This window comes from Panthera tigris, chromosome C1, assembly GCF_018350195.1.
Source record: "Panthera tigris isolate Pti1 chromosome C1, P.tigris_Pti1_mat1.1, whole genome shotgun sequence".
NCBI classification, from domain to species: Eukaryota; Metazoa; Chordata; class Mammalia; order Carnivora; family Felidae; genus Panthera; species Panthera tigris.
In genome coordinates, this window is record NC_056667.1 from 27,440,654 (window position 1) to 27,455,067 (window position 14,414).

The window sequence follows — 14,414 nt, forward strand, 5'->3', positions numbered from 1 at the left end:
ATACTGGTTTAAGAACAAATAGACTACTGGGGCAATATAGAGAACTCAGAGCCAGATTCATTTATTTGTTGAGAACTTATTGAGATAATAAGTTCTTATTAATAATAAATAAAAAAATTTTTTTAAGTTTATTTATTTTGAGGCAGAGAGAGAGTGCCAGTGCATAAGCAGCGGTGGGGAGGGAGGACAGAGAGACAGAATCCCAAGCAGGCTCTGCTTCATCAGTGCAGAGCCCAAGGCAGGGCTCAAACTCACAAACTGTGAGATCATGACCAGAGCCAAGATCAAGAGTCAGATGCTTAACTGACTGCACCACTCAGACGCCCCCCCAAAATGGCATTTTTATTTGATTGTGTATGTATAGACATAAATAGATGGTATGGGACAACTGGCTTACTATATGGAGAAAAATAAGACTCCTTATATAACACTGTTTATAAAGAAAAACCTCAGATGGATTAATGACCAAGATAATGTAGATAAAACTATAACATTAATAAAACTATAACATTAATAAAACATAATGCATCTTTGTGCCTTAGTATTAGGAAAGTATTTAAAACATCAAAAGCATGAAACCATAAGGTGAAAAATGATTCATTTGTTGATACAACATTAAGGATTTCAGTTCATAGACATAGACATTGTCAACAGGCATACAGCATTTGGAAGAAGATATTTGCAATGACTAAACCTGTTAATGAATCAATATCTGGAATATCGAAGAAACTCCTTCAATTCAACAAGAAGACTGGGGCCATAAATGAAAAATGAGCAAAGGAAACAAACAGGAAATTCATAAAAGAAGAAACACAAATGCATGAAGGGATGCTCAAATTCATTAGTAATAGGAGAAATCTCAATTAAAACCATTTAGTTTGGGGCCCCTTGGTGGCTCAGTTGGTTAAGCGTCGACCTCAGCTCAGGTCGTGATCTCACGGTTCATGAGTTCAAGCCCTGCATTGGATTCTCTGCTTCTGATACTCTCTATCCCTCGCTCTGCCCCTTCCCCACCTGTGTAGTCTCACTCTCTCAAAAATAAACATAAAAAAAATAAATAAAACCTTTTAGTTTTACCTGCTAGTCTAGCAAAAATTAGAAAGCATAACTATATAACGCCAAATCTTGTCTGGGATATAGGGAAATGGGAACCTCCAGGAATGTAGGTTGTGGAGCCACTCTGGAGAGCAATTTGACAGTTCGTTTAGTTGATAAAATTCACTTGGACCTAACAATTTTGTTCCTGAGTGTATAACCAGAGATTAATTCTCACTTAAGCTATAAAGGGACATAGTAAGAGATATTGCATTGCTTAGATCATATTTGGTGGCTGCAGTTAAAGTCTGCATCATTGGGTGACAACATATGAAGTATTTTGCATCAATCAGAAACAATGAACTAGGTGTCCCACAGCAATATAAATACATTTTATTATTATTATTTTAATGTTTATTTTTGAGAGAGAGAGAGAAACAGAGAGAGCACAAGAGGGGCAGAAAGGAGAGGGAGACACAGAATCGGAAGCAGGCTCCAGGCTCTAAGCTATCAGCACAGAGCCTGACTTGGGGCTCAAACTCACAAACCGTGACATCATGACTTGAGCTGAAATCGGACACTTAACCAACTGAGCCACCCAGGCGCCCCAATATAAATACATTTTAAAAACCTAGTGCCAGAGAATAAAGAAGGGAATATATACAAATAGAAGGATGTTCAAACACATTAGGAGAAAATAATTTATGAAGGGGACAGGTGCTTAGGAAATGGAGGTGGAAGGAAAGAAGAGATGTCTTACATAGATGAATAATGCTATGAATTGAGGAGTATGATTTTTTTTTTAATGTTTATTTATTTTTGAGACAGAGAGAGACAGAGCATGAACGGTGGAGGGTCAGAGAGAGAGGGAGACACAGAATCTGAAGCAGGCTCCAGGCTCTGAGCGGTCAGCACAGAGCCCAAAGCGGGGCTCGAGCTCACGGACCGTGAGATCATGACCTGAGCCGAAGTTGGACGCTCAACCGACTGAGCCACCCAGGCGCCCCTGAGGAGTATGATTAACATAACCTTTCATACCTAGGAAATAAAAATGGAGTTTAGGGACTTGTTTGGCAGTGATATGTAAGTTGTGTTTGAGAAGAAAAAATAAAAGGCATAAAAACCAAGAGACTTAAAATAATCCAGGTACTGGGACATGAGGTTGTAATTTAGAATGGTGATAATTGGAAATGAACAGAACATCCTTAAGATGTTTTGTCACAGCTATTTTAATCTCCACCATTTTGATCCTGAGAGTGCTTAGATTGGGTTGCTAGGATTTGGTAAGCTTAAAATTATACCAGTTTATTGTTGAGTAAAAATTTGACAAAATAGTCAAAACATTCTTAAATATTAGATCTGTATAGTTTCACCTAAGAAACTGGACTTGATGATGATGGCTGCAAAAGAAAATCTTAAATGGCAGAAAATCTTTGAAATTTGTTTTCTATATAAAAACTGATCAGTGAAACAATCGCTCTAGAAGAATTTGCTCTTCTAGAATTTGCTCTAGAAGAGGCTTGGTCTTGATTTAAATAGTTTCAGCAAATTTACTCTAGAAGAGTAAAATTTTTTTTACTCTAGAAGAGGCTTGGTCTTGATTTAAATGGTTTCAGCAAGATGAAATTGAAGAAGGGAAAAATGGAAATTTTGAGCATGTGGAAAATTGCTCTAGGTATCAGGTCAGCTTACTGTGTACCAGAAAACGCCTTTTTCTCTCCTTTCTCTCCTACCTACCCGTAGGCTAGAATTCAATATTTTTCTTTCCCATTTATTACATTTTTAAGTGTGTTGCAAGTTTTACCAGTAATATGTAAGTATATTCTCATCATAATACATTTAGATTATTTAAGCAAAATAAAACAATCATTCTTCACTTCTCTCTTCAGAGGTAACCACTGTTATCTATTTGGTACATATCCTTCTAGATATCTTTCTACTGCTTTTACAAATAATGTGTGCACAAAAATAAACGTTGATTTGTGGATATTTAGTATTATTCTCACTATAGTCCTTTTTTTTTAAATGTAAAAGTCTTGAATATCTTTCCATGTAAGTATATATAGGATAAAAATGTTTGCTAGGTAAAAACAGGCTTCAGTATATTCTTACTGGCTAGATAATGTAAGGATGATTTGGGGAGTTGAAAGGATTGAGGGGAGTATATGTGTGTTCTCAAAAATCTCACAGTCTAGTAGAAGTGAAGCATATAATAATTATAATGCATTGGAGTAAATGTTCTAATAGATATATGTATTAAGGTGGTATTTGAGCACAGAGGGAAGAGCATCACTCTATTGATAGAGAAATGAATGTGTCAGGTAGTACTCAGAAATGGTAAAAGGGTTTTAGGATCATTTTCTAGGGATAATATTTTACAGGTCTACTGTGGCCCAGAACGATTTAAGTAATTCACTAGATTCATTTCTCTGTCTTTTGTGAAATTTGTATCACTTGCCAGAAATTATTCTTTCTGGTGTCCTAAGGTATGGTCCTGAAAGTAGTATCTTTATCATGTATGATTGTCTTTTAGAATTTTGGCAGCTTTAAATAGTTCAGGAATTACTTTAGTTAAATGCTTGTATTTCATCATGCAGAGGATTATGTGAATCTATTTTTTTCCTTTTTTTAGAGAGGTGGTTGACTCAATGGTTCAACATTTTAAAGTGACTATATTTGGGGATCGTAGACCAGTTTATGATGGAAAAAGAAGTCTTTACACAGCCAATCCACTTCCTGTGGCAACTACTGGGGTAAGATGCAGTTCTTTATTGGAAAGTTATACTTTGGTGATGTCTCCCTTTTAAATGCACTTACTACATTTTATTATAGTCCATAGATACATAAGAGTGTATCATTTATCTTTTTTAACTTTTTATTTTGAAATAATTTAAAACATATAGAAAAGTTGCAAGAATCATTCAAAGAACTCATATAGACCCTTTACCCAGATTCACCAATGTTCCCTTTTTTCCCCCCAGATTATCTCCACAGGCACATTATTATTTTTTTAAGTTTACTTATTTATTTTGAGAGAAAGAGAGCATAAGTGAGTGGGAGGGGGCAAAGAGAGAATCCCAAGCAAGCCCAATGCAGGGCTCAAACCCACAAACTGTGAGATCATGACCTGAGCTGAAACCAAGAGATGGATGCTCAATTGACTGAGCCCCCCAAGGGCCCCTCACCAGTGTTCTTTAACATTTGCCACATTTGTCTTATCATTGTCTTTTTTTTTTTACTCTCTTTATATCTATACTTATTTAGAGAGAGAGAGACACATACGTACTTTTTTTCCTGAACCATCTCAACAGTAGGTTGCATATATCACACCCTTTAATATGTATTTCCTAAGAACAAGGATAAAAATTAAAGTACAGTTATCTACTTCACTGAATTTTTCATCTGTATGATACTTTGGTCTAATCAACAACCCATATTCTTCCAGTGATGACTTTTAGCATTTTTTTTTCCTCTGGTACAGAATTCAGTCCAGGTTTGTGATTGTATTTAGATACCATGTCTTTTTAGTCTTCATTATTCTAGAACAATTCCCCAGCATTTTTTGTTTTCCTTTCATGAAATTAACATTGTGGAAGATTACAGGCAAGTTATTTTGTAGAGTGTCTCTCAGTCTGTGTTTGTTTGGTGTTTCCTCTTGATTAGATTATGATTTCGCATTTTTCGCAAGAATAATTATACAAATGTTCTTTCTTATCAGTGGATCATATCAGGATACATTTATATGTGTTTGTTCCATTAATGATGGTACTAAGTTGATCACTTGATTAAGTTGGTATCTGCCAGGTTTCTCCTGTCAAGTTTTTTTTTTTTCTCTTTAACTCTTGTGGGGAGATTTTATTTTTAATTGTGGTAAAATACACATAACATAAAATTTACCAGCTGAGGGCTCCTGGGTGGCTTAGTTGGTTAAGTGACTTCATTCAGCTCAGGTCATGGTCTCATGGTTCATGAGTTCGAGGCCCACATTGGGCTTGCTGCTGTCAGTGAAGACCCTGCTTTGGATCCTTTGTCTCATCTCCCTCTCTCTCTGTTCTTCCCTTGCTCATTCATTCTCTCAAAAAAAAAAAAAGAAAAAGAAAAAAAGAAAATTTACCTTCTGAGCCATTTTTTAGGTCAGTTTAGTGGCATGAAGTACATTCTCAGCCATCACCACCATCTATCTCCATAACTCTTTTTATCTTGTAAAACTGAAATTCTGTACTCATGAAACACTACATCCCCATTCTTCCCTCCCCTCAGCCCCTAGCAACCACCATTCTACCTCTGTCTCTATGACTTTGACTACTCTCAGTGACTCATCTAAGTAGAATTATATGGTATTTGTCTTTTTGTGACTGACTTATTGCACTTGGCATTATGTCCTCAAGATTCATCCATGTTGTCACGTATGTCAGAATTTCCTTTTCAAGGCTGAATAATATTCCATTGTATGTATATACCACATTTTGTTTATCCGTTCATCCATTGATGAGTACTTTTTGGCTATTGCAAACAATGCTGCTGTGAACACGGTTGTACAAATATCTGTTCCGGTTCCTGCTTTCAGTTCTTTTGTGTGTAAGTGATAATTCTGGGGTGCCTGGGTGGCTCAGTCGGTAAGTGGTAATTCTATTTTTAATATTTTGAGAAATCACCTTACTGTTTACTACAGTGACTGCACCATTTTACATTCCCACTAACAGTGCATAAGGGTTCCAAATTCTCCACACCCTTGCCAACACTTGTTTTCTGTTTTGTTTTTTTTTTTTTTTGATAGTAGCCATCTTAACGGTTATGAGATTATATCTCATTGTGGTTTTGATTTGCATTTCCCTAATGATTAGTGAGTTGAGAATCTTTTCATGAGCTCTTAGAAGCTCATTTGTATATCTTCATCATTTGCCTGTTTTTTAAATTGCGTTTGGTTTTTGTTGTTGAGTTTTAGGGATTCTGTATATATTCTTATCAGATATATGATTTGCAAATATTTTCTCACATTTTGTAGATTGCCTTTTCACTTTGTTGATTGTGTCTTCTGATGCACAGAAGTTTATAATTTTGATATGGGAAATACTTTAAGGATCTTGTTTCTCATTAGAGAAAGTATTTTTATTTTTTTGAGGGGTGGGGGAGCTGTGTGAGTGGAGGAGGGGCAGAGAGAAACGAAGAGAGAGAATCATTTGGGGGGCAGGGAAAGGACAGGGAAAGAAAATCTTAAACAAGCTCCATGCCCAGCACAGAGCCCAATGCAGGGCTCAGTCTCAAAACTACGAGATCATGATCTGAGCGGACAAGAATCGGATACTTAACCGAATGGTCACCCAGACACCTCTCTCATTAGATTTTTAAGTAATTGATGATTTTTGCTTGGAAGGATTATTACTATGTAGTAATGGTGATTTTCTAATTCTGTCATTCCTTCAACATTTATTAGTTGATATTCGACTATAAGGGAGAGAATTTTCTTCTCCCTAATATATTTACCCTTATTTATTTCACTGTCCCAGTTTTCCTAGATTTGGCCATTGGGAGCCACTTTAAGCTAGTTCCTGTATCCCTTTGACATGACACACTTTTTTTTGAGTACTTCCTTATTTTCTGGCACAAGATGTTCCAGGCTAATCTTATGTTTTCCCTGCTATACCCATGCAACTGGCCCTTTGTCAAAGGAACAGTGATTTCTTTTGGTTGGAGGATGCAACTTAGAAACTGAAATCTGGGTACTGAATGTATTCATTGCTGCTGGAGTGCAGGTATTTGTAAAATGGACAGATGGGACATAAAAATACACAAATAAAAGAGACAATATATCATAAATATTATATGTCATGTGATGGACTTAACACATGTATCCTACAAATACTATTTACTGTGCAATATACAATATATATATTGGAAATCATGAGTTCAGAGTGATTCTTCCAAGTTTCAGTCTGTTTCCCCCAGGATTCTTTCTTTACTCCCCATGTTGCTTATTTGTATCTTCCTTCTTTTTTGAACCTCAAAACATCACCACTTTTACTGATTTGTTCAATCCTACCGTATACATATAAAATCATATCTGAATTACTACACCATACCACTACAGAAAACAAACTTCCTCATAAGAGTTTAAGATTTAAAAAAAAAAAAAAAAAAAAAAAAAAAAAAAAAAAAAAAAAAAAAAAAGATTTTATTTTGTATGCAGTTCTTTCCCACGTGTACAGCCCCCAATATGTTCTGTGTTCAAGAGTTCATTGTATTTTTTCCCCCTTCTTTCAGTGTGGTTATGTTATTCATTTGAAACATATTTGGTTCCATTTGATTTTGTTTATATTTAGTTTTAATTTTTTCACTTCATTCTTCTTGATTTTGTTTTTAATTTTTAACTTATAAAACTTTATTTAAAAAAAAAAACACACACAAAAATGGGTACCTGGGTGGCTTGGTCAGTTAAGCCTCTGACTTCAGCTTAGGTCATGACCTCGAGCTTTGTGAGCTCGAGCCCCTGTCGGGCTGTGTGCTGACAGCTCAGAGCCTGGAGCCTGCTTTGGATTCTGTGTCTCACTCTCTCTCTGCCCCTCTCCCACTCACAGTCTGTCTCTCTCTCTCAAAAATAAATGAACATTAAAATAAATAAATAAAAACACAAAAAAACCCTTTATTTAATATGCTTCCAGAAGTCAAAACTGTACTGAGAAATATACTCAGAATTGTTCATTCCTCCTTTATTTCTTCTGGTCTGTTCCTTCCCATCCTTTGAAAGTAATCAATTTCTTTGTTTCTGATTGATGCTTCGTACATTGCTTTTTGCTGAAATAAGATATATGAATATTTTCCCATTTTCTCCTTCTTTCTCACACAAAAGATGGCATACTATTTGTAATCTTCTCTACTTTGCTTTTTGTACTTAACAGCATAGCTTAGAAAGTATCTATTGATTTAGCATTGAGGTTGTTTTTTATATTTTCCCTGTTTTTTCTTAAATATTTTTATAACTTAAACCTAAAAATACTTGTACTTATCTTTTTCAATTTATCAATTGACTGTTTTCCCATCAACAGGTAGATTTAGATGTTACTTTACCTGGGGAAGGTGGAAAAGATCGACCTTTCAAGGTGTCGATTAAGTTTGTCTCTCGGGTGAGTTGGCACCTACTACATGAAGTACTGACAGGACGGACCTTGCCTGAGCCGCTGGAATTAGACAAGCCAATCAGTACTAATCCTGTCCATGCTGTTGATGTGGTGCTACGACATCTGCCCTCCATGAAGTGGGTGCTTCTGGCTTTTTTTCCTTTTTAGATTTTAAGTGTGTAGGCTTTTTTCCCAAGAGTGAGTTGTGCAGGCTTCCTTTAATTAACCTTCACATGTTGTATATTTTGATTGCTTCATTTAGAGAATAGCATGCATACTAGTTCATTGACATGAGAAGTAAGTTACAGAAAAAACTCTGATTTTTGAAAGTAAATGCACATTGTTAACTTAGCTATTCTAATAGATACCTTTTAGAAAAATGTCTAACCCTTTGTCTTAGAAGCTGTAAATCTTGAATAACTGATATGTTTTCAGATATATTCCTATAGTTAAATCCCCTTGTTCTAAAGGTAATTTTGTTGTTTATACAATAATATCAATTTGTATTGAAATTGCTGTTCTCTTAATCATACTTCACACAAGTGTGTGTTTGTATTTGTGTGCCTGTATATATAGGATCAATGTGTCCTTTTAAAGAAAAATATGTCTTGCAAACATATTTGTAGAAATAGCATTTTCTAAGATTGGAACTGGTTTTTCTTTTCATCTGTTTCTAAGAAAATATTTTAAATAAAATTTGTTCTTACCCAAACTAACAGTTTTAGGAATAGAGAATTTCAGTGAAGGATGCTGACAGTTTTGTTTTTTTTTTGTTTGTTTCTCTTAGAATGGCTGCTTTTTGCTTTTCACAAATTTGGGGAATATTTATTTTCATATATTCCTAATGATAAGCATCGTTATAATAAATTAAGTTTGTGTGCTCTAGACTTAACCTCTTCTGCAAATTTAAATACCTATATGGGAAGGAAAGGACTGAACATGACATTTTAATTTTTGTAGATACACGCCTGTGGGGCGTTCCTTTTTCTCAGCTCCCGAAGGATATGACCACCCTCTGGGAGGGGGCAGGGAAGTATGGTTTGGATTCCATCAATCTGTTCGGCCTGCCATGTGGAAAATGATGCTTAATATTGATGGTAAGGGAACTAAAACCATATTCTGTATTGGGTAGTTGATTCCTGTATTGCGCACATGCTCCTGTGTGTGTGTGTGTTTGTGTGTGTGTGTGCACGCAGTTTAGATATAATTATATGTACTGGTATCTTGAAGTAATATTTGGACATATATTAAGACAAAGTGGAAAAACTTTTGTGTTACATTTTATTTAGAAAACCTTTCCACAGAAGTTGTCCTGGAATGCTACTAAGCGTGAAGTAAGCACATGAAAGCAAATATAGAAGCCTTGACATGATTATCTGAACAATCTCACTTTTGTCCATTTAATTCTTATTAATATTTCATTATGAAATACATGTTTTAAAGCAAGAGAAGTCTGTTGGTCATTTTGACCCCAGGTGTTATACCTACTGCTGATGCTTATAGTGGTACCAATTGCATTCTTATTTTTAGGTGTTTTCTATTAATGTTTTTGAGCATATTTAAAAGTAGGGAGAATAGTATGATAAACTACCGCCTATATGCAAACTGTCAAGAATTTTCTACCTTTACTCCTCAATTAGAGTATTTTTAAATCAGATCCCGGATAGCAAGTTTTTTTGTTTCTACTGCTTAAGTATGTACCTCTAAAAACGTGGGTGTTTCCTTACATAGTCATAATGCCATTATCATATGTAAGAAAATTTTAAGTAATCATTTGTAGCCTCTAATATTCTCTCCATAATCAGATTTCCTTGATCTCAAACATGTCTTTTTATAGTTACAGTCCTAATTAGGATCCAAACAAGATCCATGTATCATGTTTGGCTGATCTGCCTTTTTAATGTAGTAGTCCCATTTCCTCCCTCTTGTTTTGTTTTTTCTTTTTATGCCATTGACTTGTTAGAGAAACTCACTTGTCCTGAAGAATATTAAAAAATCCACATTTGTCTTCTGTTCTTGTGGTGTCATTGCCTTGTTTCTCTGTCCCCTATATTTCCTGAAAGTGAAGTTGGCCCTAGAAGTTTGATTCAATTCTGGTTCAGAATACTTCTATGTGCTTCGTGTTATATCATATTAAGAGGCGCACAGTATCTAGTGGTTCCAGTTTTAGTGATGCTAAGATTGACCAGTAGGTTCAGAGATCAGTAGGCCTCATCTCTCCATTGTAAATTTCCCAGTCAACTTTTCAATGACTAATATTTTATTTAATGATCATTGTTACCCAAATCATTTATTTCACTAGGGATTACCAACTGGTATTTTTTCTCATTCTTTTATTCCTTTTGAATTAGATGGAATTCTTATGTGAAAAATCACAATGTCCTATTGGTAATTTAGTAGCCATTGGTAGCTTTTTTGCTTTCTGGGACAGTAGGTTATTTCAAGCTTATCTTTTATTTCCTACCCTGTACCTGGAATCAGCCATTCCTTCAAGGATCCCTATGTCTCTTCAGATCACTATATAGTTTCTGCATTATTTTCAGCTGCATCTACCATTGTGGGGATATGTCATTGAGGAGGATATGTCGCAGAAGTCCTCTTTCAGTGTATACTAGAGCTGTTTTTATTTGCCATTTCAGAACATCATTTCATGTATATGTAGATCTTTAGAATAGATTTCAGGACATAATGGGTTAAGGGCAAATGTGTTTGTAATTTTGGTCATTATTGCCGAATTGCCCTTTTTAGAGTTTCTAAATATTGTGTATTCGAGAATGAGACTACCTGTTTTGTTATGTCTTTGCCACTAGAGGTGTGAAACTCTAGATTCTATTAATTGCATTTGCAAGAAACAGTTTCCTTATCTACTTTTATTTTGCATTTGACCATCTTTTCATATGTGTAAGGGTCACCTTTGTTTTTATTAGCTATTTATATCTTTTCCCTTTTTTCTTTCTGTTGGATTTTTGGTTTTCTCATTTACTGAGAGCTTTCTAAATTAAGGAGATTAACTCCTTGTGTCACGAATTGTAGATATTATCCCTAATTATTTGTCTTTAACCTTTGGTACAGTCTTGTTTTTATTTTTTGCCATATAGAAATCTGTATTTGGTTGGGAGATGGTAAATACATACACGCAAACACTTAAATGTATTAGTCATTTCTTTTATGACTTTTTAAATCCTATAGGGCTAGTCTCATTTTTCTCTTCAGGCTTTTCTAGGCTGTCCTTACTTATTTTACCATGTAAACTTCAGGAACTTCTTACCTAGGTTCAATGGGTGTGGGAGGATGGGCTGTAATTTTTTTAAATGTTTTATTTTTATTTATTTTGAGAAAGAGAGCAAAAGCACAAGTGGGAGAGAGGGAGAGAGAGAATCTTAAGCAGGCTCCATGCTGTCAGTGTGGAGCTAGAAGCGTGGGGTCCAATCCCATGAACTGTGAGATCATGACCTGAGCCAAAATCAAGAGTTGGTCTCTCAACCAAGCTACCCAAGCACCCCAAGATGGACTATAATTTTTATTGAAATCTCATTACATTTAGAAATTGTTAGGGCAAATTGGCATCTTTAAGATACTGAGTCTTTTCTGTCCAAGAAAATGCTATACCTTTCTATTGGTACAACATTAGTTTTGTTTTCTTCAGGAATGTTTTAAAGTTTACCTTACATGAAAGTTGCACATATCTTCTTGTTATTCCTAGATATTCCACCACCACCCCCCTTTTTGCTATTAAATGGGTTTTATAGATTCTAACTGGTTATTGTTTACATACATGAAGGCTTTTGACTTCTGTGTACTTTATGTCTGCCTTATTCCATTTATGTTTATAGTAGTTATTCAGGTGGTATTCTTGGCATTTCTAGTTATAATCGTTTCATCTACAAATAGTGATAGGTTTAACTATTCCTTTGGATTTTTATACTTCTAATTTTTGTCTTATCAAATTATATTGACTGATTAAACAGTGTTAAGGAGTAGTGACTAGCAGGCATCCTCTTTACCTTAGGAATGCTTCCAATGTTTCTGCATTAAGTATGATACATATATATGTATGTGTATGTATATGAGCATCTGATGATTCATATTTTATTAAGAACTTTTTAAAAAAATGTTTTATTCATGTTTTGAGAGACAGAGACAGACCATAAATGGGGGAGGGGCAGAGAGAGAGAGGAAGACACAGAATCCAAAGCAGGCTCTAGGCTCCAAGCTGTCAGCACAGAGCCTGATGTGGGGCTCAAACTCACAAACCGTGAGATCATGACTTGAGCCGAAGTCAGACACTTAACCAACTGAGCCATCCAAGGGCTCCTTATTAAGTACTTTTAATCAATAATAGATATTGAATTTTGTCAGATTCCTTTTCAACGTCTATGGAGCTGATAAGATATTTGTCTTTTTAACAAACATTGAACCAAACTTGTGTTTCTGGATTCTTTTAATGTGATACTGTATTCTGCTTGCTAATATTTTGCCTTTTTAATCAAAATGCAAAAGTAAGTTTGACCTGATCTGTAATCTTTTTTGTGTGTGATCTTTTTCAAGTTTTGGTATTAATCTTATATCTTATAAAGAATTTACAAGTTTTCTGTTTTCTAAAATGTACAACAGTTTTTAAATAGTACTAAACTTGTTAACTCTTTCAAGGTTTGATAGAATTCTCTTGTGAAGTCTGGTGTTGTGGTATGTTTTGTTTTCTTGATGAATAATAGCTCTTTGAAAATTCTTCCATTTGTTTTGTGAAAACTAGTTTTTTTAGGCTCAGTTTGTGGTTCAGTTTTGGTAGATTTTATCTTACCAGAAAATTATTTTACCTGTATTTGATATTTTATAGAAAGTTTTACAAAGTCATTTCTTATTTTTTGAAATTGTGTCTACTTCTGTGGTTTCCTCCCCTTTCTTATTTTATATATCTGTGTTTTGTCCATTTTACTCTTGATTAGGATGGAGTAGTTTAAACAACTGATTTCAGTGCCTCCCCAAACCCCCAGCAAAAGAGCTTTTGAATGTTTTTGTTTTTTTTTTAAGCTCTCTGGCTTTCTGTTTTCTAACTCCTTAATTTCTGCTTTTAGCTTTATAAATGTTTTCCTCTACGTTTTTCAGTTACTTTAGTTGTTTTTCTAACTTTTTGAGCTATATTAGTAATTCATTTACTTTCATCTTTTCTTAATGATGAAAGTATTTAAAGTAATGAATTTTCTTCTGATCACTGTTTTAGCTACATTCCAAAGCCTCTAATATGTAGGATTTTTATTATTGTCTAGAAACACCACGAATTTCATTCATATTTTCATTATCCAAATATTACTTGAGATTTTTGAAATTTGCAGATTGAAGATCTTTTTATTTTCTGTTATCCATTATTTATTTTCCAATTTTCTGATTTTCTTGGGTTGTTAATCAGAGGATATGGAGTGTATTTCCCCTATTAGAATTTGTTGAGGTATGTTTTGTAGTCTGATACATAGTCAATTTTTGTGAACGTTTAATAGTTATTTGAAAATAGGTATATTTATTTATTATGATAGAGTTAAATGAATATCCATCTGTGCTTACCATTTTGATTAGGTTGTTTAGATCATTTCTTAGTCATTTTTGTTTAATTGTTCTCTAAGACTAGGGGAAATAACTTAAAATTTCTATTATTGTGTTTCTCTCCTCATATCTCCTGTGATTTCTGCTTTCTTAATGTTACTGCTACATTTTTAAGAGCATACACACACACACACACACACACACACACACCCCTGTTCATTGTGAATTGTACCTTTTACATGATAAAGTGAATTTAAAAAAAAAATTTTTTTTTTAATGTCTATTTATTTTTGAGACAGAGAGAGACAGAGCATGAACGGGGGAGGGTCAGAGAGAGGGAGACACAGAATCTGAAACAGACTCCAGGCTCTGAGCTGTCAGCACAGAGCCCGACGCGGGGCTTGAACTCACAGACCGCGAGATCATGACCTGAGCCGAAGTTGGACGTTTAACCGACTGAGCCACCCAGGCGCCCCAAAGTGAATTTTTTTTTTAACTTTGGGCCAAAAGTCTGCATTATCTAATGAAAGGATTATAATTTATGTGTGTGTGAACCTTATCCTATATGTTAACTTCTTTCCTGTCCTTTACCTTTTTTAATACTTTCTGAATCAGAGATGCATCTTGGTGATAGCATGGAATGGTTTTGCTTTATGGATCAGTCTAAAGCTTTTTTTTCTGTTAATAGATTAGTTGCCAGATAGGTAGGAAGGACATACATGCTTG

At 34.7% G+C, this 14,414-nt stretch overlaps 1 protein-coding gene across 1 annotated transcript in view; it reads left to right on the forward strand.

Annotated features, from left to right (window-relative positions):
* The window catches only part of LOC102957432 (protein argonaute-3), a 114,261-nt gene that overhangs the window by 32,693 nt on the left and 67,154 nt on the right, over positions 1 to 14,414 (forward strand). The window contains exons 3-5 of the mRNA XM_042996471.1: positions 3,668 to 3,788; positions 8,079 to 8,287; positions 9,111 to 9,247. Coding sequence (XP_042852405.1) covers positions 3,668 to 3,788; positions 8,079 to 8,287; positions 9,111 to 9,247 — 467 coding nt within the window. The remainder of the gene's footprint in view (positions 1 to 3,667; positions 3,789 to 8,078; positions 8,288 to 9,110; positions 9,248 to 14,414) is intronic.